This window comes from Salmo trutta, chromosome 30, assembly GCF_901001165.1.
Source record: "Salmo trutta chromosome 30, fSalTru1.1, whole genome shotgun sequence".
In the NCBI taxonomy this organism is placed as follows: Eukaryota; Metazoa; Chordata; class Actinopteri; order Salmoniformes; family Salmonidae; genus Salmo; species Salmo trutta.
In genome coordinates, this window is record NC_042986.1 from 21,122,138 (window position 1) to 21,147,811 (window position 25,674).

Here is a 25,674-nt window from a genome sequence, read left to right on the forward strand (position 1 = left end):
TGAAGGTAATTGGTTGCACCAGATCTTAATTAGGGGCTTCATAGTAAAGGGGGTGAATACATATGCATGCACCACATTTATGTAGTTTTTTTTTAATTACATTTTTTTAAACAACTTCTTTTTTTCATTTCACTTCACTAATTTGGACTGTTTTGTCTATGTCCATTACATGAAATCCAAATAAAAATCTATTTAAATTACAGGTTGTACTACAACAAAATAGGAAAAACGCCAAGGGGGATGAATACTGTGAACCATCAGATCCTCCTCTCCACCCTCTCCGAGTTGGCCATCTCCGGCGCGGCTCACTCTTGGATTGCATCCTACCTGACAGGTCGCTCCTACCAGGTGGCGTGGCGAGAATCCGTCTCCGCACCACGTGCTCTCACCACTGGTGTCCCCCAGGGCTCAGTTCTAGGCCCTCTCCTATTCTCGCTATACACCAAGTCACTTGGCTCTGTCATATCCTCACATGGTCTCTCCTATCATTGCTACGCAGACGACACACAATTAATCTTCTCCTTTCCCCATTCTGATAACCAGGTGGCGAATCGCATCTCTGCATATCTGGCAGACATATCAGTGTGGATGACAGATCACCACCTCAAGCTGAACCTCGGCAAGACGGAGCTGCTCTTCCTCCCGGGGAAGGACTGCCCGTTCCATGATCTCGCCATCACGGTTGACAACTCCATTGTGTCCTCCTCCCAGAGTGCTAAGAGCCTTGGCGTGACCCTGGACAACACCCTGTCGTTCTCCGCTAACATCAAGGCGGTGACCCGATCCTGTAGGTTCATGCTCTACAACATTCGCAGAGTACGACCCTGCCTTACACAGGAAGCGGCGCAGGTCCTAATCCAGGCACTTGTCATCTCCCGTCTGGATTACTGCAACTCGCTGCTGGCGGGGCTCCCTGCCTGTGCCATTAAACCCCTACAACTCATCCAGAACGCCGCAGCCCATCTGGTGTTCAACCTTCCCAAGTTATCTCACGTCACCCCGCTCCTCCGCACACTCCACTGGCTTCCAGTTGAAGCTCGCATCTGCTACAAGACCATGGTGCTTGCCTACGGAGCTGAGGGGAACGGCACCTCCGTACCTTCAGGCTCTGATCAGTCCCTACACCCAAACAAGGGCACTGCGTTCATCCACCTTTGGCCTGCTCGCCTCCCTACCTCTGCGGAAGCACAGTTCCCACTCAGCCCAGTCAAAACTGTTCGCTGCTCTGGCACCCCAATGGTGGAACAAGCTCCCTCACGACGCCAGGACAGCGGAGTCAATCCCCACCTTCCGGAGACACCTGAAACCCCACCTCTTTAAGGAATACCTGGGATAGGATGAAGTAATCCTCTAACCCCCCCCCCCCCCAAAAAAAAGATGTAGATGTACTATTGTAAAGTGGTTGTTCCAATGGATATCATAAGGTGAATGCACCAATTTGTAAGACGCTCTGGATAAGAGCGTCTGCTAAATGACATAAATGTAAATGTAAATGAATACTTTTGCAAGGCACTGTATACACACTACATTTCAAAAGTTTGGGGTCACTTAGAAATGTCCTTGTTTTTGAAAGAAAAGTACATTTCTTGTCCATTAAAATAACATAAAATTGATCAGAAATACAGTGTAGACATTATTTATGTTGTAAATGACTATTGTAGCTGGAAACGGCAAATTGTTTATGGAATATCTATCTACATACAGTGAGGGAAAAAAATATTTGATCCCCTGCTGATTTTGTACGTTTGCCCACTGACAAAGAAATGATCAGTCTATAATTTTAATGGTAGGTTTATTTGAACAGTGAGAGACAGAATAACAACAACAAAAATCCAGAAAAACGCATGTCAAAAATTTTATGAATTGATTTGCATTTTAATGAGGGAAATAAGTATTTGACCCCTCTGCAAAACATGACTTAGTACTTGGTGGCAAAACCCTTGTTGGCAATCACAGAGGTCAGACGTTTCTTGTAGTTGGCCACCAGGTTTGCACACATCTCAGGAGGGATTTTGTCCCACTCCTCTTTGCAGATCTTCTCCAAGTCATTAAGGTTTCGAGGCTGACGTTTGGCAACTCGAACCTTCAGCTCCCTCCACAGATTTTCTATGGGATTAAAGTCTGGAGACAGGCTAGGCCACTCGAGGACCTTAATGTACTTCTTCTTGAGCCACTCCTTTGTTGCCTTGGCCGTGTGTTTTGGGTCATTGTCATGCTGGAATACCCATCCACGACCCAGTTTCAATGCCCTGGCTGAGGGAAGGAGGTTCTCACCCAAGATTTGATGGTACATGGCCCCGTCCATCGTCCCTTTGATGCGGGGAAGTTGTCCTGTCCTGTTAGCAGAAAAACACCCCCAAAGCATAATGTTTCCACCTCCATGTTTGACGGTGGGGATGGTGCTCCTGGGGTCATAGTCAGCCTTCCTCCTCCTCCAAACACGGCGAGTTGATTTGATGCCAAAGAGCTCCATTTTGGTCTCATCTGACCACAACACTTTCACCCAGTTGTCCTCTGAATCATTCAGATGTTCATTGGCAAACGTCAGACGGGCATGTGTATGTGCTTTCTTGAGCAGGGGGACCTTGCGGGCGCTGCAGGATTTCAGTCCTTCACGGCGTAGTGTGTTACCAATTGTTTTCTTGGTGACTATGGTCCCAGCTGCCTTGAGATCATTGACAAGATCCTCCCGTGTAGTTCTGGGCTGATTCCTCACTGTTCTCATGATCATTGCAACTCCACGAGGTGAGATCTTGCATGTAGCCCCAGGCAGAGGGAGATTGACAGTTCTTTTGTGTTTCTTCCATTTGCGAATAATCACACCAACTGTTGTCACCTTCTCACCAAGCTGCTTGGCGATGGTCTTGTAGCCCATTCCAGCCTTGTGTAGGTCTACAATCTTGTCCCTGACATCCTTGGAGAGCTCTTTGGTCTTGGCCATGGTGTAGAGTTTGGAATCTGATTGATTGCTTCTGTGGACAGGTGTCTTTTATACAGGTAACAAACTGAGATTAGGAGCACTCCCTTTAAGAGCGTGCTCCTAATCTCAGCTCGTTACCTGTATAAAAGACACCTAGGAGCCAGAGATCTTTCTGATTGAGAGGGGGTCAAATACGTATTTCCCTCATTAAAATGTAAATCAATTTATAACATTTTTGACATGCGTTTTTCTGGATTTTTTTGTTGTTCTTCTGTCTCTCACTGTTCAAATAAACCTACCATTAAAATTATAGACTGATAATTTCTTTGTCAGTGGGCAAACGTACAAAATCAGCAGGGGATCAAATACTTTTTTCGCTCACTGTAGGCGTACAGAGGCTCATTATCAGCAACCATCACTCCTGTGTTCCAATGGCATGCTGTGTTAGCTAATCCAAGTTTATCATTTTAAAAGGCTAATTGATCATTAGAAAGCCCTTTTGCAATTATGTTAGCACAGCTGAAAACTGTTGTTCTGATTAAAGAAGCAATAAACCTGGCTTTCTTTAGACTAGTTGAGTATCTGGAGCATCAGCATTTGTGGGTTCGATTACAGGCTCAAAATGGCCAGGAACAAAGACTTTCTTCTGAAACTTGTCAGTCTATTCTTGTTCTGAGACATGAAGGCTATTCCATGCGAGAAATTGCCAAGAAACTGAAGATCTTGTACAACGCGGTGTACTACTCCTTTCACAGATCCGCGCAAACTGGCTCTAACCAGAATAGAAAGAGGAGTGGGAGGCCCCGGTGCACAACTGAGCAAGATGACAAGTACATTAGTGTCTAGTTTGAGAAACAGACGCCTCACAAGTCCTCAACTGGCAGCTTCATTAAATAGTACCCGCAAAACACCAGTCTCAACGTCAACAGTGAAGAGGCGACTCCGGGATGCTGGCCTTCTAGGCAGAGGTGCAAAGAAAAAGCCATATCTCAGACTGACCAGTAAAAATAAAAGATTAAGATGGGAAAAAAAACACAGACACTGGACAGAGGAACTCTGCCTAGAAGGCCAGCATCCTGGAGTCGCCTCTTCGCTGCCAGTTGAGGACTTGTGAGACGTCTGTTTCTCAAACTAGACACTCTAATGTACTTGTCCTCTTACTCAAACATTTTTGATGAACAAATAAGTTTTTTTATGTAAGATGGCTAAATAAAGTGCAAAATTATTGATTATTATTATTTGTGCCCTGTTCCTATAAAAGCTCTTTGTCACTTCCCACAAGCCCGGTTGTGACAAAAACTCACATTCATTCTTATGTTTAATAAATGTATTGTATAGTGTGTGTGTGGCAGGCTTACAATGATGTCAAAAAACAACATTTGAGAGTGCGCTGACCCTGGTGCTAGTGGGGGTACACAGCTGGAGGTTGAAAGTTTGAAGGGGACTATAAAAAGTTTGGGAACTACTGTTAGAGTATATATTTTAAAAAATGAATAGATTTAGGCTATAAGGCCCATGCATCCGACAGAGAGAAACAATATTTTCTGACTGGACATTTTGCACTGCTTTGGTGGAGTTCTCCACTCTGTCTAGCCTACCTTTCTCTCTTGCGGTTTGTATATAACATTTATTGAAATAGGCTATAGCAAATAGGAATAGGGAAATATCTCGGAATGTCACTCGTGCCCGACTCTCGTGCGCGGCACCAGTCAAGTTCAAATAAGCTAAACCGTCGTCTGTCACATCACGATGTCGTCACCGTCAACGATGGCTGCAGTATATAAAGCATAATTTAGCAACATGGTGTTTTTATTCACAACAAAACTTCAGTTACACAACGTGAAATCTATAAAGTGTCAAATAATGTCCAGTTATTACAACAAGTCCACAGTATACATATTTCATTTCCATCTACGAAGGGTTGAAAATATGTCCAGAAATCCCACTTTTCCTTCTCCGAAAATATAGTGTTCAGGGTAACCGGCAACATAGTTCTGAGGAGAATGCCACCCATAAGGACAACGGTGCAGCTTCCCATCTCGAGTTTGAGGGATCACATCAACACATGGGACCAAACAGGCGAACATAGGAGGTTATAGGACGAAATGCAGTTCTTCTGCCTCTTCTCAACATGAATTACCAACAACATCACAGTTGTGTGTGGAAAGACCTCCTTTAGCTTCTCAGCACACTCAGGTGCCAGAACACTCAGTGAAGACATCAGTGGACAGAAATGGCAACTTCCAGTGAAAAACATCTTAATTGAACTAATCATGAACATGTGAACCCCTTAGGGCTTTTAGATGTATTTAACTATGGCAGCCTAATAATTGATGAATAATGTATGCACTGTATAGTGTGTTAAAGTAAGGTAATTTTAATGTAGAGAGGATGTTAATTAAAAACATTTAATTACAATACTATTTATAGACATCCTCCCACTTTTGTGGATATGAAGACAATGTAGCATGAATGAGTCCCTGGCATTTTTTATAATGGTTATCACAGTGATGTCATCTAATGCAGACACCCAGTGATTCTCAGCAGCTAGCTCACTCTCATCCACTCCTGCCCTGTATGCTCACTAAATTGCACAGTCTAGATTCTTTTTCCATCTTGCTACCACCCACAAGTGCCGCTTTGATGAGTTTAACATTACACCTTCCTCCAACCTTTCCCCTCAGCCAAGTTCCCCTTGGTGGTAATAAGTTACAGTATGTAACATCTCTTCACACTATACTCTCCATCCTCCTCTTCAGTCCAGCGTGTCCACCTGATTGGGCAACAGCAAGGGCAGCTCAATCCCAGCGTGGTCGTCGTCAAACAGGTTGACGGCGTCTGTGGCGGTGGCGGGGGGCTGTGGGGGGTCGGAGGCCAGGGAGGGGGGCTCCGTGGGCAGGTTGGGCTCGCCAGAGTTGCGGAGGGAGAGGGAGAGCGCCAGTGAGGGTCTGCGGGGCGAGTGAGTGGAGCAGCAGGGCAGCAGCCTCCCCAGGGCCCGTTTGAAGTCACGCATGAACAGCGGGTAGATGATGGGGTTCATGGTGCTGTTACAGTAGCCCAGCCAGGTGATGGCGTCAAAGAGCGCTGGGGGAACACACTCGCATACCGCCTGATGAGAGAGAGAGAGAGAGAGCAAAAGGCAGGCACCGGGGCTGTGTTCAGTATGTACGTAGCATGAAGATGTTATGAATTTTTTTTTTAATGAAAATTATTCTTATAAGAAATATGTAGCCAGTAAGAGGTAAAACAGAAAATAATATTGTAAAGGATCTTTTCATTAGCGTACAGAACCTAAGTAGAACATACATATACATACACACACACATATTAACACATACTTTACATATACACATACACATATATACATATATATATATATATATATATATATATATATATATATATACTGCTTATACATACAGGGACATAACCCATAGAAGGGTGAAAGACTGGCTCACTATGGCATATCAGAGAGAAAGGGAGAAGACTGCTGTTGGAGTGTCCTATATTATGAAGATGAATGAGGGAGGCAGTGAGTGAGAAGCTGAAAAAAGGGAGGGGGGTGTTCACATACCACATTGCATGTGAAAGGAAGGCAGACACTTGAGCCCTCTGTCTGCTATATTCTGGAGGAGTGAAGTGAGGGACACAGATGGGAAATGAAATGACTGGATCATTGAAAGCCTGAAAGCAGGACAACGATAAGTATCAATTTAGATTAAATCCTTTTATGTCACACACTTAATCCTGAAGATTAACATGCTCCCCTTGATTTTCGATAATGAGCAAATGGTGAAGGGGGGTACATTTTATGTTTGGCTTCTTTCATCTAATCAAGCATCTTATCATTTTTCTCCCTAAAATTCTACAACCCAAAAAGACCATGGTATTTACACATTCTTGGGATGAGCTCCACCCCCCCAATTGTATTTCACACATTGCTTTTATGCTGAACCACATGTGGCAAAACTCCAGCAATGATAAACCTGGGTGATGGAACAGTAAAAACACCCAATCGAGTCACTGAGGCGAATGAAATATGGAGCTCAGATGAAGACCACAGACCTGAATTGAAAGAAATAGGATTCCAAAATGTTAGTTTTTCACTGTGAATGAAGATATACTCTACATGTGAGACATCCTACAATAATATTACAATATAAAAATTTGTTTTGGCAAAAGTAAAATAAAAAAGTTTGTCTGTCTCCTAGAATTTGTAACTAAATTCAAGAAGGATGAGTGAACATCAAATATACAGTATGTTCCAGTAGATAAGGGAACATTTTCAAGCAAAATTCCTGTCTTTAATTTTCTACTGCTTATTATTCCACTTGACCGGCATCGATTTCTATTCATACAACAAATCTATTTAGTATCCACTTGACCCCACCCCCCCACCCCGTTTTGGTGCACGTTTTGGTGCACGTTTTGGTATTTTCTTAGCACTACACAGCTAGTTCAAATAACCGAGTTTGGGAAACCCTGTTCTAGCTGACACCTTTCCCACAGGAATAAGGCAACCTCAGAGCACACAAAGCAAACTTAATTGCCATAAGATGGAACGTCACACATGGAATGGATGTGGTCCAGGTTCTGTAATACAGGGAATAATTGGCAATGAATAGGAAGGGTCTACACAAACATAATGATAACAGATGTGCTATACAATATACTGTGTGCATGTGGTTTGCAAGTTTCGACCCTGAGAAGATAAGCTTCAACCAATTTAAAGATTTCTATTCATCTCCGCTCAGAGCAGCTAGCTGATCCCCTAGTGTTGAGCTGATAATTTTTTTTAAAGCCCTCGATTGAAATGTGCTTTGAATCCCAGAGTTTACTGCAAGCGCTGCAAGAAGAAACAATATCATTGATATCGAAGAGAAATAATGACCAGATTAAATTGTGCATTTTATAGGCCAGTTTCTTTATTAATGTGGAGGTAAAGTGAACGTTTGGAAATTGAGATTTCACTAGGATTTCAGGAGAACATGTATACTCTTCTATGCTTGACATTAATGGAATAGTTTGTTTAAATCACTCTTTAATAAAGAGGCCGATGAGGTTTGAGTCACTGACCTGGGCCATGTTGGTGATGAAGAAGGGCAGCCAGGCGCTGAAGAAGAGGCCCAGTAGGATTCCCAGGGTCAGACTGGCCTTCACTGCCCTCCGTCCCTGCCGGTGGGCCAGCCGCCGCTCGCTGTTCACCGACAACTGAGGACAGAGGGACAGACAGGGCTGTCAGAGACAAGGGCCGTGTCCGAATACCTACACTTGCATCCTAAATAGGCCGTTTGAGTATGCAAAAAAAAAAAACGGTTTAATAGTATGCGACATTTCAAAAATCAAGTATACTTTAAATGCCCGGATGTCATACTCATTTCGGTTTGACAACAGCTGGTTAATTAGATATGGAGATGCGCTACCGAAATAGCGGGAAACAACGCAATAATGTATTCTCAGTATGCGAAAATAGGTTTTATAGAATGTGAATTTTCAAAAATCTAGAATGGTTCAAAATGCCATGATGTGATGGACTATTCATTTCAGTTCTTCATCTAGTATAATTTGATGCACAGTTTTCCACAATGCATTGGAAGAGGTGTGCTGCGAGTGATAGGCCCTGGTTGTCTTCAAGTAGCCAGACAAAAAAACTAGGCTGCTTAATTGGGAAGATGCTGAATAGCGGATTTCTGTTTTCTCATTGAAAAGTGTTTGTTCTCTTTTAAACTAAACTGAACAAAAATATAAACACAACATGTAAAGTGTTGGTCCCATGTTTCATGAGCTGAAATAAATGATCCCAGAAATGCACAAAAAGATTTTCTCTAAAATGTTTGTTTACATTCCTGTTCATGAGCATTTCTCCTTTGTCAAGATAATCCATCCACCTGACAGGTGTGGCATATCAAGAAGCTGATTAAAGAGCATGATCATTCACAGGTGCACCTTGTGCTGGGGACAATAAAAAGCAACTATAAAATGTGCAGATTTGTCATGCAACACAATGCCACAGATTTCTCAAGTTTTGAGGGAGAGTGCAATTGGCATACTGACTGCAGGAATGTCCACTGTGTAACTATGCCAGCCCAGGACCACTTCCGGCTTCTTCACCTGCGGGATTGTCTGAGAACAGTTGATGAAACTGTGGGTTTGCACAACTAAATAATTTCTGCACAAACTGTCAGAAACCATCTCAGGGAAGCTCATCTGCCTGCTCGTCGTCCTCACCAGGGTCTTGATCTGACTGTAGTTCGATATCGTAACTAACTTCAGTTGGTAAATACTCACCTTCGATGGCCACTGGCTTGCTGGAGAAGTGTGCTCTTCACGAATGAATCCTGGTTTCAACTTTACCGGGCAGATGGCAGACAACGTGTATGGCATTGTTGGGGCAAGTGGTTTGCTGATGTCAACATGTGAACAGAGTGCCCCATGGTGGTGGTGGGGTTATGGTATGGGCAGGCTTAAGCTACGAACAACAAACACAATTGCATTTTATCGATGAAAATTTGAATGCATAGAGATACCGTGACGAGATCCTGAGGCCCATTGTTGTGCCATTCATCTGCTGCCATCACCTCATGTTTCAGCATGATATTGCACGGCCTCATGTCGCAAGGATCTGTACACAATGTCTCGAAGTTGAAAATGTCCCAGTTCTTCCATGGCCTGCATACTCACCAAACATGTCACCCACTGACCATATTTGGGATGCTCTGTATCGACATGTACGACAGTGTGTTTCAGTTCCCGCCAACATCCAGCAACTTCGCACAGCCATTGAAGATGAGTGGGACAACATCCACAGGCCACAATCAACAGCCTGACCAACTTTATGCAAAGGAAATGTATCATGCTGCATGAGACAAATGGTGGTCACTGGTTTTCTGATCCATGCCCCTACTTTTTTTTTTTTAAGTGTCTGTGACCAACTGATGCATATATGTATTCTCAGTCATGTGAAATCCATAGATAAGGGACTAATTAATTTATTTCAATTCACTGATTTCCTTATATGAACTGTAACTCAATAAAATCTTTGAAGTTGTTGCATGTTGCGTTGATATTTTTTTTGCGTTGATATCTTTTGATTTCTGAATTTGTCGGCACCGTGGATCTCGGGATGTGGCTGCGTTATTGAAATCACATCAGTCATTTATGGATCAAGCCTTAGCAGTCATTTTGATCTCGGTCCCACTGATCACTGCTTTAGTTTATGTTGCTGTCCAGCGGTTCCAGGTTTTTCTGTGCAATAGCCTTTTGATGTGAACATTTGAAAAGTTTTGGTGTGCCTACTAGGCTATTTGATTTAATTGATATGTTACAAGACTTTAGTTTCACTAATGCATTTGTTTAAATGGAACCAAATTATCTGTTTCTGTCTTCAGTCTTTTTTAAATAGGATAGATGGATTATACGGGCTACAGTGTAGGTCAAATGTGATAGTCTGCATATAACCAGCCTGAGTAAGCCCATAACTCCATTACTATTCTATCTAGAGTTTAGAGAAATTAATCTAATTTGAAATGAAATATTATCATGCTGGTTAATGTGATGCATGTCTGAATTTGAAAAATCCACCCATCCAGTCAGGAGCTGCTACTGCGTTGTGGCTGTGGCATGCTGTATAGCCTACTTTTTAATAAACGGTACGTGCTAAATAGTAGGCTATGCGACAATGAGTACATAGTATGCAGTTTAAGTATGTAGTATACTAGTATAGGTATTCGGACACGGGCAAGGACTGCATCTCAATGTATCCAAAAACCTAGATATTTATTTAATTTTACAAGGTAGCTACAGGTCCACATTGTTACATGATTCTTAAAACATTTTACAGACACTCTTATCCAGAGTGATTTACAGGACAAATTAGGGTTAAGGACTTTGCTCAAGGGCGCATCGGCACATTTTTCACCTAGTTGGCTCGGGGATAAGAATAACGCTCTTAACCTCTAGGCTACCTGCCACCCTAAAACTGTTTTACCTGTTCGCGGCATGCACAATTTCAAGGATTTGCTAATGAACTTAAATTAAAACAATGAAGTGGAATTAAAACAATATTTCCAGGGTGAGCACAAATCTAATGCATAGAAGGTTAATTGTGTACAAACAGCAAACCGGTATAAATAGCTTTAAGCACCTATGTAACAATGTGCACTTACACAAAAGCTAACATTTATAGCTGGAGTAGCAAAAGAAAATAAATTATAGCTTCCAACACATTGCTTTCAGGAGAAGAGACAAGAAGATGTCACTTTAGATGCATCCTTGGCCTGATATGTCGAGGAGTCTCAGAAAAAAGGAAAGGTATGTAGGCCTAACTCTTGCATTTAACAAGATGTAATGCTCACATTGAAAGAGATGTGAAGTGTTGTTGAACACATTGAAAAGTCCGTGTGGAATAACATTGTTATGAATTACTTTCCAAGGCCCTCAATCTCAGGAGTGTAGGCACAGGTCATTGACTACAAAAATACAATGCAATGTTTGTGCCATTTCTTCTAACTAGCAACCACTTCTCCATCAACAGGCGCCATTGCCCCTCCTCCCCCTTTGTATCTTTCAGAGGATTTGTTATTGACCATGAATTTCTGTTGGGCAGAACATAATCTGAAACACAACCAAAACAAACTGCAAATGCATTCAACAAATTTGTAAAGTCACAAGCTTGATGTAATCATTGTGTGCTAGTAATATGGGATAAAACACTAAACTTTTGACTAAATTGAATACACTTTAAGTGAATTTCAAATGGGGGGATTAGATACCAAAAGTGCATTCATTTCTAAACGGTAAAACAGATATGCATGAAAACACTCATAAACGGTGACATTCTGTACTGTTGCCTCATATATATATATATATTATGCTGGAGTATAGACCCAAATTGAAAGTTTTAGCTTCACTGTCCAAATAAATACGTAGGGGAGTGTACACACACCTAATCAGCCCACAACACCTTCGTAATCTCAAATTCTTGAATCCATCTCCCAAGTCAATGGCCGTGTCCTAATTATTTTAGCTAGATCCCCACATTTGTTTTCCTTCATGACAACTAATCTGAGAGGACATGAGAGGTGGAGAAGGCACCATGGTGGAAACCTATCCAGGCACACAGTGATCATGCAGGGACGGATTATACAGCATTGGGATGTAGCCTCATTGTATCCCCCTTCATCTCCTCTACCACCCCACGCTCTCACCGGCACGTGGCGTGACACAGGGCGCTCCTGATGACTGTAGTCATCTCCTTCGAGGTGAGCATGTCCGGCGGCGCCCCCACCTGGTGACGGAGGGTGAGAAGGCTCCCCAGGCGAATGGTGCGGGTACGGCGGTTGACTTAGCGCCGCCACCCGCCTCGCCTGTCTCCGCGCCGCCAGGAGAATCTGACAGTAGGTGAAGCAGATGGCACTGGATGGCAGGAAGAAGGTGAGGACGGACGCCACCAGGGCAAAAGGAAAGGTAACCCGCAGACAACACTGGAAGGACAGGCCACCGGAGGGCGACAGCTGGAAGTAGGAGGCGTGGTACCACAAGCTCAGCTCTGGGTATGTGCTGACGTTGGCACTGCCAGCCCCATGCATTGGGGAATGGCCACTCCCATGACCCAAGCTGTGCCAGTTCATCTTGATGGGCAAGAAGGAGGTGAGGGCGGCCAGACCCCAGGCCCCTCCCACCAGAAGCAGGGCCCGGGGAGGGGTCATCCTCTGCTTGTAGCGCAGCGGCGAGATGATGAGGAGGTAGCGGTCCAGGCTGATCACACACAGGTTGAGAATGGAGGCACTACAGCACATGACGTCGAAGCAGAGCCACACGGGGCAGAAGCCCGGCCACAACACCCAGGCACCGTACAGCACATTGAGCATTGCCGGCGGCATCACCACCAGAGCCACCATCAGGTCAGACAGGAAGAGAGACACCAGGAAACAGTTGGAGGTGTTGCGTAAGGAGCGTTGGGCAAACACCAGAGCGATCAACAGAGTGTTGCCACAAGCCGTCATCAGGATGATGAGGGTTAACATGCACGCCAACAGCCACGGTCCACTGCCACTGATGCCCCAGGCACTGGTTTCGGACAAGCTGCCATTGGAGCTCCCTAAAGGGTTAACAGCATCCACACTTGCAGTTGCTGCCTCTAAGCCAGGTAAGGTGGAGTTGCCCATAGCGGTGGTTGACATTGGTCAATGTGAGAGCTTCCCTGTTCTTCTCCCAGTCTGTGAATGCCAACAATTCCTGTGAAGCACAAAATGTATGTGACCTCTGGTGCTTGATAGTGCTGATAAAGCTTTCCTGACACTTGAGGAGAATAAAGAGAAGCCACTGAGGTCTTGTTTTGATAATCCGTTCACCACATTCTTCACAAGGTTAACAGAGGGGCCCATCAGTCATTTCTGTGAAAACCTCTTATTGGCTCCTGTTGCAGTTGTGATAAGAAGTGTCGGCACTGATTCCATCTCTTCGTCGTGCCCAATAGTCCTGCTTTCCTCAGCGTTGGAGCCAGAGTGAGAAATTCTGTGGCTGTGTGTTTCAAAGCTGCGTGTCATGATGACACTCGCTGGGGGGAGGGCAAATTGAGAGGTGGGCTACATCGTGCGAGAGCAAAGGCAGCTTGAGTGGAATGGCAAGAAGAGGGAAAAACAACAAATTCTCCAAGTTATTCTTTACTACACACACACACAAGGTTAATGCTATTGCTCCTGTTGGTGTTTGGTTGTTTGTGTGAGAGAGAGCTGTGTGAAGTCTATTTGCTACTCCTTGTGGATATGTGAATCTCAAGTCTTTGTGTTGAATAGAACATACTCCACCGTGAGGGTGTCATTTGAAAGCAAGGCTCTGGCCACAAGTGCTCTACAGGTATCATGGTTTTTGTCGTGTTCCCTCCTGCTAATCCCCGTGCCAGCCACTCCAGCTCACCTCCCAGCCAGAGCGCTCCGCTCCCGGAGAAGGAGCGTGTCTGAGCCTTGAGCTGCTAATACATGCCGGTGCACATTCACAGCTAGGTGATGCAAATTCTATCACAGCAAGGAGGCAGTGTGGGACATCTGTTGTACAATTTAATTTAATAGCCTGTGATTCTGACATTCATGCATTATTAAAAAAATGATTGACTCCGTTTCTTCGTAGAGCGTGACATCAGTTTATGGTATATATCAGGGGTACTCACGTACTATTTGGAAAGGACCCGTCACACACATTTCCTAGGTGGCAAAGGTCCGGATGGATAGTCATTTATCGGCATAGTAACAAACCCCACCTCGCAACCCATGCAACCCCAAACTGTTCACACCCCTCTTGTTGGCGGAGAGAAAGCACATTTTTCATTTTGCATGGGGCAGATATTTTACACAACTCTACACATTTTTCCATGTCTTATGTGTTTATATGACCAAGGGTCGAAGCCAGACTAAGATTTTTTACAATTTTTTTGGCATTCAGGACCCACGGTCCGTATTGATCCTGTTCTGGATATGGACCCTGGTGCGCCAGTTGAGTATGGGGAATATATATAATTGGTCAATTGTGTTTATTTAATTCTGTGGGTATACAGTGCCTTCAGAAAGTATTCAGACCCATTGACTTCTTCCACATTTTGTTAGGTTACAGACTTATTCAACAACACAAAAAAATCCTCATCAATACCCCGTAATGACAAAGCAAAAACAGTTTTTTCGAAATTTTAGCAATTTGTTTTATTTTTTATGTAACTGAAATATGACATTTACATAAGTATTCGGACCCTTTACGCAGTACTTTGTTGAAGCACCTTTGGAAGCGATTTCAGCCTCGAGTCTTCTTGGGTATGACGCAACAAGCTTGGCACACCTGTATTTGGGGAGTTTCTCCCATTCTTCTCAGCAGATCCTCTCAAGCTCTGTCAGGTTGGATGGGGAGTGTTGCTGCACAGCTAATTTCAGGTGTCTCCAGAGATGTTCGATCGGGTTCAAGTCCGGGCTCTGGTTGTGCCACTCAAGAACATTCAGAGACTTGTCCCGAAGCCACTCCACTGTCTTGGCTGTGTGCTTAGGGTCATTGTCCTGTTGGAAGGTGAACCTTCGTCTCAGTCTGTGGTCCTGAATGCTCTGGAGCAGATTTTCATCAAGGATCTCTCTGTACTTTGCTCAGTCCATCTTTGCTGATTAGTCTCCCAGCCCTGCCGCTGCAAAACATCCCCACAGCATGATGCTGCCATGATCATGCTTCACCGAAGGCATGGTGCTAGGTTTCCTCCAGACGTGATGCTTGGCATTCAGGCCAAAGAGTTCAATCTTGGTTTCATCAGACCAGAGAATCTTGTTTCGGGTCCAAGTGCCCCTGCCGAAGCAACCGGGGATGCCTCAGCTGGCTCATCAGGCTTCCATGCCTCAGCTGGTTTGACAGGTTCTCAAGACTTGGTTGGTTCGGCAGGCTCCACGCGCCTCAGCCGGCTTGTCAGGCTCCCGGGCCTCAGCCGGCTCGTCAGGCCCCCGCGCCTCAGCTGAGGCAGCCGGCATGGTCCCCGGGACCGTCCCTCTGGTTGACGTCCTGCGTCTGGAGCCACGCGCCTGGGAGGGGGTACTGTCACATTTACTCCCACTCCCTCTTTCAGGTGCTCATTGTCTCATGATTACGGACACCTGCCACTATCGTTACACGCCCTGCGCCTCATGAGACTCACCTGGACTCCTCCTCCCTGATTACCTTCCCTATATCTGTCACTCCTCTTGTTTTTTCCCTCAGGCATTATTGCCTCTGTTTCGGTTTCATGTCTGTTCGCTTTCGTGTTTCTTGTTTTGTATTTTGTATGTTCTATTTATTAAATTATTCACTCCCTGTACTTGCTTCCTGACTCCCAGCGTACACGTTGCACTTAACCCTTACCTTAACCATGTTAAATTTCTACTTCAATGGGGTAAGAACATACCAAGGATCCCGGAGAGATCGGACCTACTCAAAATGGCGCCACACAGCTTCCAGAAAACTAGGGATTTTGTGACTAATTGAGGTAGAACAGTAATTTTGCTCATAGATTATACATGTTTATGCAACGGTGGGTCTAATCCTGAATGCTGATTGGTTAAAACCATATTCCAGCCTGTGTCTATTCCAAAAGTTGCCACCGGCTAAATCGATGACATTAAAATGCCTATTTACTCTGTTCCATCTGACTGCGCAATGCACTGTCTCATCAGCCCAGCCAGGCAATTTATAAACTTGATCTCCACTATAAAAAGCATCTAGACATTATCTCACATTTCTTTTAGACTAACATTTTGTTTTCAACAGCGGAGATTTGTATAAACCTCTCCGACATTTCCAACATTGTTTCAATATTCAAATTTGACCTCCAGCTTTCCCATAGTAATGAAAGTGTTGGAAGGAGAGGTTGGACAGACAGTGAGCGTTTCTCAGCCAGTCGAAATCATGAATCAGCTGGCATCATTTTTATGGATTTAAATATACAAAGAAATGTCAATTGAAAAAGGTAAAACTTAACAAAGTGCAGCTAATTTGCAGTCTTTCTAGCTTCAGTTTGAAGTGATTGTGTTAGCTGTGTTGGCTAGATCCTCTGAACAACAGTGTCCTGACGAGTGAGCACATTTTCTATGCCAGGCAAAATTGCGGCTCATTGTTATGTATGAATCAAAATAAATGTCACTACAAAATATCACTGCACTTTCTGACGTGACTGAGTTAGCCATAGTTGGCTGGCTAGCAAGCAAGGGATAAAAATGTTGCCAGCCAGTATGGCAATGGAACATTTAGAACAAATGACTGGGTCGCAACCATAGATACAGAACAAAAAGACTGAAGGACTGGGTCGCGTCTCTGGCAAGCAACCGAACCGATAGAACGTATGACCAACTGCACCGAACCCTAGATTTGTGTAGAGGTAAAGACAGTTTCAGGTTGGATATTTGACGGATATTTGCACTTTCAAACCTCATTAGCTTTCAAACCACTTGAGCCACAGACCAAGTAAGTGTCATGATGTTGGAAAAATTGCGCACAACATTGCACAGGTCTTATTTTCACGATTTGGACATGAATTCGCTTTCCAAAGCTAATAAACATGTGGAAATGTGAGCAGCATTTTGTATTCCTAGTTGAATTAGTTAGGGAGCGTAAACAAAGTACAAACTTTTTTACATTCGAATTTCAATAGCTCCTTGGTCATGTGACCTACTTGACTCAAACAAGGTTCAGAATGTACAGTCAGTGGGCCTATACATTGCACACCCTTTAGTTTATCCATTTTCATCTTGCACGTTTTTACATGAATTTGTTTACATTTAAAATGTCAATAGCTCCTTGGTCATGTGACCTACTGACTTCAAACAAGGTTCAGAATGTACACTGACTACCCTTCTATATTGCACACCCTTTAGTTTGTCCATTTTCATCTCACACAATTCTACATGTATTTGACCAAATTTAACATTTCAATTGCTCCTTGGTCATGTGACCTACTGACCTCAAACTACTTTCAGAATGTCCACGGTATAAGGGCACAAGGCGAGACCTAAATGCAGACACAGGAGGCAAATGGATGAGCTCCGATATTTATTATAACAAAGGGAGTAGGCGTAGGCAGTTTGTAAGACAGAATGTCAGACTGATGTCTAGTTTGTAAGACAGAAAAACCTCTGATACCACCGGGCGTTACTCAGGGGCTGGGGGCAGCACTCAGGCTGTGGAGGTTGGGTTGGGGACTTAGTCTCTGAGCGGATAAAAGCGTGCGGGTCACCAGGTGCACAGAGCTTGTTTCAGGTTACCAGGTGCACAAGGAGGCCTCCATCAAGGCAGGGGGCACTCCGAGTCCAAGCATGGGCGGCCGGACTCGTGGGGTGGGGGCAGCACTCAGGCCATTGAGGTTGGAATGGGGACTTAGTTTCTGAGCAGAAAAAAGTGGGCGGGTCACCAGGAGCACAGAGCCTGTTTCGGTTCACCAGGTGCACAGAGCCTGTTGCGGGTTACCAGGTGCACGTGGTTCCTAACAGCGGGACTATAGACATTTTAGTAATTCCAGGGAGTCAGCTATACTCTAAGGCCAAGGGAGAGGGGTGTTGACCGGGTAGGGAGAGTAGGTGTGGAGGCCAGGTCAATAGGGGCCTGCCTGGAGGTCAGGAAGGCCCCAGGGCGAAGGCCCAAGTGAATAGGTGTGTGAGTGACACTGTCCTTCAGGGGGTAGAGCAGGCAAATTAATGTAAAATTGTGTGAGATTAAATGGACAAACTAAAGGGTGTGCAATACAGAAGGGTAGTCAGTGGCCATTCTGAACCTTGTTTGAGGTCAGTAGGTCACATGACCAAGGAGCTATTGAAATGTTAAAGTTTGAAAAATTGATGTATAAACATGTGAGATGAAAATTAACAATCTAAAGGGTGTGCAATGTGTAGGCCCACTGAGTGTACATTCTGAACCTTGTTTGAAGTCAGTAGGTCACATGACCAAAGAGCTATTGAAATTAAAAAATGTAAATAAATAATTTCAAATAGTGTGAGATGTAAATCGACAAAAAAATGTGTGTGCAATGTGTGTCTATGCCATCGGGTTAGCTAGAACCAGTTTTGAATATTTTAGGACTAATTGAAATTTGAACATTTTTATTTGTCACTATGTTGATGGTCCCTAACTGCTGTTGGTGGACGTAAGGAAAACTACATGCGAATATCCGTTGAATATCCAACCTGAAACTGTCTTTACCTCAGGGATTTGTGTTGGGACTAGATCTTGTGGAAGGATCACTTAAATTAATTCCGGATTGGCACATCCAGCCCAAAGCAGGAGTTAAAAAAAAAATACTTCTGTAGTGGCCAAAGTTCCAGAACTTCTCTTTAACAAGTACATTTGATTTGAGGCTCTTTTTTATGTTTTATTTGACAATGTAATCTCATAAAACTGTCTTGTCATTATTGCAAAAAGGGAGCTGTAATTTCTTCAATGCGTTGATAAGCAAATGTATTACTGTTTAATAAATAGTAATCAAATGCCTCAAACTGTTTATTTTACAGCAAAAGGAAACGCTGACATTGCAAGATATGGACCACCTGCTTGATGGATAGATTTGGTGAAAATGTCCCTTTACTCGGGATGCCGCTAATACTCTTCCAGTCTTGGCTATAAAATGATCTTGGAATTTCCCAGTTCAATCGCTAGATGGAGTATTATGTTCCTCTTCAAGTAAAACGAGCTATCGCGAGATCTAGATTACGGCTCCGAAATCCAAGGACTGCGTTTGACATTTTTAGCAAGCAAAAAGCTAAACATGTCTGAAAAGGAACTGGGGAAAAAGCTGGATCAATGCCTCGCAGATAGCGCCGTTAAACTTGGTAAATAACTCCATTTGTCCCAGAACGTTAGCTACAGTCTGCTTTGCCAGATAATACAACTAAAAGCAACATGTCAGTATTAGCTAGCTATCACTTACTGCTAGCTACCGAGCTAGTTAGAAGGTCTGCTAAGGACGAGTAGTAGTAGGTGGTGGTGGTGGTGGTGGTAGCAGCAGCAGCTAGCTAGCTAGCCATCCATCCATCCCATTCTCGTAATATAGCTAACTGTTACAGTATCAGTTAGTAATTTACAATCACTGTCAGTCCAGCTAGTCACATAACTAGCGTGCAAGATGTGAATAACAACATATTTTGGTAGCCAGCAAACATTGTTGCTGCTACTACATAGTTATAACCTGTCAGTGTTTGTCCAAAGGGGTGTAGGGCCTAGAGGCATACGAGTAGCCTATTATGTCTCAAGCCATTGGATATTCGTTTACATTTTCTAGGTAAATGTGTTAAAGTTATCATACTTTGGCATTATACAATGCTTTCATCGTGTATCCTTTTTGATGTGCATTGGTGGAGACAAGATGGCTAGCTACATCTCTGCCAGTACAGGTTCTGGCCCCATATTTCCTGTCTCAGTTGTGTTACCTGAACATTTCTCCCTATGTTACTCCTTTTAAGGTGCTGGTCTTGGCTTAGGAATCGTGTTTTCTGTGGTATTCTTCAAACGTGAGTACTTTAACTGTTCACAGGATTATTAACATTGGCCAGAGATAAACATTCTTTATGGGGTGCAGACTGATGATGCAAAATGTGGAATACTTGCAGTGGAGCAGCCATTGTGGCCTTGACTATTTCACACTACTGACCTGAACCGAACCAAGCCAAGCTAGGTTGCATTGCGCTGGCCTGTTTGTGCATCAACCACCATTCCTGGAACTCTGCTGGAAAGGGGCATACTCAGCCCTGACCAGATGCATGTTAGTTACATAGCTAGCACATAGAATTTGCATCTAGGGAGGCTCTTTTGATGTTGTGAACACATTAAGTCATTAATGAGTGAGGCCGTGCTTTTACATTTGGTTGGTTCTCTGTGTGTTTGGTCTCAGTTACTCAAATGCACACAAACACTCACACACACAGCCCCCCAAGTGCCATCCCCCTTGATTTACAACAGATGTTTTCAAATTAAACAGTGTGAGGTCATCTCAGCACGCTGGAGTGGTTAACCAGTCAGCGGGACATACAATTAGTGCGATAGCCCAAAACTGTGTGCATTCAGTCAATTAACATGGGACTCAACGGGAGTTAAAAAATATTGTGGCCAGACCATTTGGAACATAAGCTCTCACTGGACCACGTGGTCTTAGTTCCCAGTCTAGGAAAGGACCATGTGAAAAGAAAATATCTGCACACAGTATGGTTTAGGTCAGCATGGTAGTGTGACTCAGACATTCCTGTGAGTAAATGTATATACAAGAGAAAATAGATTGGACAAATTTTGCTTTCCACAGGACACACCTGGCCAGTTGCCTTTGGCTTAGGAATGGGGCTTGGCATGGCATACACAAACTGCCAGAATGATTTGAGAGCACCATATCTAATTCAGAGAAACATTAAGGTCAGTATAAGAGTCCATGCACATTTCGTATTGAGGATGTGTTACTAATGCATAGTATGTTGGACCAACATTCAGCACAATATCGTACATTGTTCTTGCATAATGTACGGAGATGTAAATCCAAATGAAAATTGACTCCCTTTTATCTTCACTATTTTCCTCACAGGAGCAGTAGCCAAACATCAGTGAAGGACTGTCTGTCACGTTTTTGTGATGCCCTGCATTTTGCACTGACCTCCAGCCAGACTAATTTCCTTCTGTGGGTTGACCCTTCCATATGTATTCGTATAATTTATATGTGCCTGAACAGGACAGTCTGTCTTTATTTAGATAAAATAATCATAAAATAAAGGCAATTGAGATTGTGTGTGTGTTTTTAAAACAGCAGATTAGATGTGTAGTGTTTTATCTTCCATTTCACTCTTTGATACAGTTGAAGTCAGAAGTTTACATACACCTTAGCCAAATACATTTAAACTCAGTTTTTCACAATTCCTGACATTTAATCCTAATAACAATTCCCTGTTTTAGGTCAGTTAGGACCCCCATTTTATTTTAAGAATGTGAAATGTCAGAATAATAGTAGTGTGATTTATTTCAGCTTTTATTTCTATCACATTCCCAGTGGGTAAGAAGTTTACATACACTCAATTAGTATTTGGTAGCATTGCCTTTAAATTGTTTAACTTGGGTCAATCATTAAGGGTAGCCTTCCACAAGCTTCCCACAATAAGTTGGGTGAATTTTGGCCCATTCCTCCTGACAGAGCTGGTGTAACTGAGTCAGGTTTTTAGGCCAACTTGCTCGCACACACTTTTTCAGTTCTGCCCACAAATAGGATTGATGTCAGGGCTTTGTGATGGCCACTCCAATACCTTGACTTTGTTGTCCTTAAGCCATTTTGCCACAACATTGGAAGTGTGCTTGGGGTCATTGTCCATTTGGAAGACCCATTTGTGACCAAGCTTTAACTTCCTGACTGATGTCTTGAGATGTTGCTTCAATATATCCACATTATTTTCCTTCCTCTGATGCCATCTATTTTGTGAGGTGCACCAGTCCCTCCTGCAGCAAAGCACCCCCACAACATGATGCTGCCACCCCCGTGCTTCACGGTTGGGATGGTGTTCTTCGGCTTGCAAGCATCCCCCTTTTTCCTCCAAACTTAATGATGGTCATTATAGCCAAACAGTTCTATTTTTGTTTCATCAGACCAGAGGACATTTTTCCAAAAGTACAATATTTGTCCCATGTGCAGTTGTAAATCGTAGTCTGGCTTTTTTATGGCGGTTTTGGAGCAGTGGCTTCTTCCATGCTGAGCAGCCTTTCAGGTTATGTCTATATAAGACTCGGTTTACTGTGGATATAGATACTTTTGTACCCGTTTCCTCCAGCATCTTCACAAGGTCCTTTGCTCTTGTTCTGGGATTGATTTGCACTTTTCTCACCAAAGTACGTTCATATCTAGGAGACAAAACGCGTCTCCTTCCTGAACGGTATGACGGCTGCATGGTCCCATAGTGTTTATACTAGCGTACTATTGTTTGTACAGATGAACGTGGTACCTTCAGGCGTTTGGAAATTGCTCGCAAGGATGAACCAGACTTGTGGAGGTCTACAATTGTTTTTCTGAGGTCTTGGCTGATTTCTTTTGATTATCCCATGATGTCAAGCAAAGAGGCACTGAGTTTGAAGGTAGGCCTTGAAGTACATCCACAGGTACACCTCCAATTGACTGAAATTATGTCAATTAGCCTATCAGAAGCTTCTAAAGCCATGACATAATTTTCTTGAATTTTCCAAGCTGTTTAAAGGCACAGTCAACTTAGTGTATGTAAACTTCTGACCCACTGGAATTGTGATAGGGTGAAATAATCTGTCTGTAAACAATTGTTGGTAAAATAACTTGTGTCATGCACAAAGTAGATGTCCTAACGGACCTGACAAAACTAATAGTTTGTTGACAAGAAATTTGTGGAGTGGTTGAAAAACTAGTTTTAATGACTCCAACCTAAGTGTATGTAAACTTCTGACTTCAACTGTATATCTAACAATGCGAAACTGGCATTAATTTGTATAAACACTTCCATGGAAACAATTTGCCCTGGTTAATGGAGGAGGCAAGTCGCAATGGGAGGAGGCAGGGAACTAGTCTGTCTGCCCAATATAAAAGATCAAAACTGGCAGGGGAATAATAATAGCATAAATAAGAAACTATACAGTTGAAGTTGGAAATGTACATACACTTAGGTTGGAGTCATTAAAACTCGTTTTTCAACCACTCCACAAATTTCTTGTTAACAAACTGTAGTTTTGGCAAGTCGGTAAGGACATCTTTGTGCATGACACAAGTCATTTTTCCAACAATTGTTTACAGACAGATTATTTCACTTATAATTCACTGTATCACAATTCCAGTGGGTCAGAAGTTTACATACACTAAGTTGACTGAGCCTTTAAACAGCTTGGAAAATTCTAGAAAATTATGTCATGGCTTTAGGCTAATTGACATCATTTGAGTCAATTGGAGGTGTATTTGTGATGAGATGAACGTGCTTTGGTGCAAAAACTGCAAATCAATCCCAGAACAATAGCAAAGAACCTTGTGAAGATGCTGGAGGAAACGGGTACAAAAGTATCTATATCCACAGTAAAACGAGTCTTATATAGACATAACCTGAAAGGCTGCTCAGCACGGAAGAAGCCACTGCTCCAAAACCGCCATAAAAAAGCCAGACTACGATTTACAACTGCACATGGGGACAAAGATTGTACTTTTTGGAGAAATGTCCTCTGGTCTGATGAAACAAAAATCAAATTGCTTAGCCATAATGACCATCGTTATGTTTGGAGGAAGGGGGGGGGCTTGCAAGCCGAAGAACACCATCCCAACTGTGAAGCACGGGGGTGGCACCATCATGTTGTGGGGGTGCTTTGCTGCAGGAGGGACTGGTGCACTTCACAAAATAGATGGCATCAGAGGAAGGAAAATTATGTGGATATATTGAAGCAACATCTCAAGACATCAGTCAGGAAGTTAAAGCTTGGTCGCAAATGGGTCTTCCAAATGGACAATGACCCCAAGCATGCTTCCATAGTTGTGGCAAAATGGCTTAAGGACAACAAAGTCAAGGTATTGGAGTGGCCATCACAAAGCCCTGACATCAATCCTATTTGTGGGCAGAACTGAAAAAGTGTGTGCGAGCAAGGAGGCCTACAAACCTGACTCAGTTACACCAGCTCTGTCAGGAGGAATGGGCCAAAATTCACCCAATTTATTGCGGGAAGTTTGTGGAAGGCTACCCAAAACATTTGACCCAAGTTAAACAATTTGAAGGCAATGCTACTGAATACTAATTGAGTGTTTGTAAACTTCTGACCCACTGGGAATGTGATGAAAGAAATAAAAGCTGAAATCATTCTCTCTACTATTATTCTCTACTATTTTACATTCTTAAAATAAAGTGGTAATCCTAACTGACCTAAGACAGGGAATTTTTACTAGGATTAATTGTCAGGAATTGTGAAAAACTGAGTTTAAATGTATTTGGCTAAGGTGTATGTAAACTTCCAACTTCAACCCAGCCAGTTTAATTTCAGGACCAAGATTTTGATAGCTGTGCCATGTAGATTGAGATTTTTGATGTACCGATTGTATGGCATATGGTGTATGAGCTGGGATTCTTATATATATACACACACAGTGGCAAGAAACAGTATGTCAACCCTTTGGAAATACCTGGATTTCTGCATAAATTGGTCAAAATTTGATCTGCTCTTCATCTAGGTCACAACAATAGACAAACACAGTCTGTTTAAACTAACACACAAACAATTATAAATTTCCATGTCTTTATTGAACACACTGTGTAAACATTCACAGTGCTGGGTTGAAACAAGTATGTGAACCCTTGGATTTAATAACTGGTTGACCCTCCTTTGGCAGCAATAACCTCAACCAAACGTTTTCTGTAGTTGCGGATCAGACCTGCACAACAGTCAGGAGGAATTTTGGACCATTCCACTTTACAAACTGTTTCAATTCAGCAATATTCTTTAGATATCTGGTGTGAACTGCTCTCTTGAGGTCTTGCCACAGCATCTCAATCGGGTTGAGGTCAGCACTTTGATTGGGCCACTCCAGAAGGCATATTTTCTTCTCTTGTTGATTTACTTCTGTGTTTTGGGTCGTTGTCCTGTTGCTTCACCCAACTTCTTTTGAGCTTCAATTGGCGGACAGATAACCTTATTTTCTCCTTCAAAATGTCTTGATAAACTTGGGAATTCATTTTTCCGTCAACGATAGCAAGCTGTCCAGGCCCTGATGGAGCAAAGCAGCCTCAAACCATGATGCTCCCTCCACCATACTTTACAGTTGGGATGAGGTTTTGATGGTGTGCTGTGCCTTTTTTTCTCCACACATAGTGTTGTGTGTTCCTTCCAAACAACTCAACTTTCGTTTCATCTGTCCACAGAATATTTTGCCTGTAGCGCTGTGTAACATCCAGGTGCACTTTTGCCAACTTCAGACGTGCAGCATTGTTATTTTTGGACAGCAGTGGCTTCTTCCGTGGTGTCCTCCCATGAAAATCATTCTTGTTTAGTGTTTTACGTATCGTAGACTCATCAAGAGATGTTTGCATGTTCCAGAGATTTCTGTAAATCTTTAGCTGACCCTCTAGGATTCTTCTTAACCTCATTGAACATTCTGCTCTGTGCTCTTGCATTCATCTTTGCAGGATGGCCACTCCCAGGGAGAGTAGCAACAGTGCTGAACTTTCTCTGTTTATAGACAATTTGTCTTTCCGTGGACTGATGAACATCAAGGCTTTTAGAGATACTTTTGTTACCCTTTCCAGCTTTTATGTAAG

The 25,674-nt window shown here is 43.1% G+C and overlaps 2 protein-coding genes across 2 annotated transcripts; one reads left to right on the forward strand and one right to left on the reverse strand.

Moving 5' to 3' along the window:
* Nucleotides 1–5,382: 5,382 nt before the first annotated feature.
* Nucleotides 5,383–13,086, reverse strand: LOC115168876 (5-hydroxytryptamine receptor 6-like). The gene is made up of 4 exons (XM_029724403.1): nucleotides 12,521–13,086; nucleotides 12,127–12,430; nucleotides 7,997–8,131; nucleotides 5,383–6,029 (listed from the first exon to the last, which is right to left on the reverse strand). The coding sequence occupies exons 1-4, from the start codon at nucleotides 13,084–13,086 to the stop codon at nucleotides 5,676–5,678; spliced, it is 1,359 nt and encodes a 452-aa protein (XP_029580263.1). The 3' UTR covers nucleotides 5,383–5,675.
* Nucleotides 13,087–19,081: 5,995 nt separating this feature from the next.
* Nucleotides 19,082–21,190, forward strand: LOC115168220 (MICOS complex subunit MIC10). Its single transcript, XM_029723277.1, has 4 exons — nucleotides 19,082–19,233; nucleotides 19,864–19,911; nucleotides 20,697–20,803; nucleotides 20,970–21,190. Exons 1-4 carry the CDS (start codon nucleotides 19,170–19,172, stop codon nucleotides 20,976–20,978), a joined length of 228 nt encoding a protein of 75 aa, XP_029579137.1. The 5' UTR covers nucleotides 19,082–19,169; the 3' UTR covers nucleotides 20,979–21,190.
* Nucleotides 21,191–25,674: the final 4,484 nt, after the last annotated feature.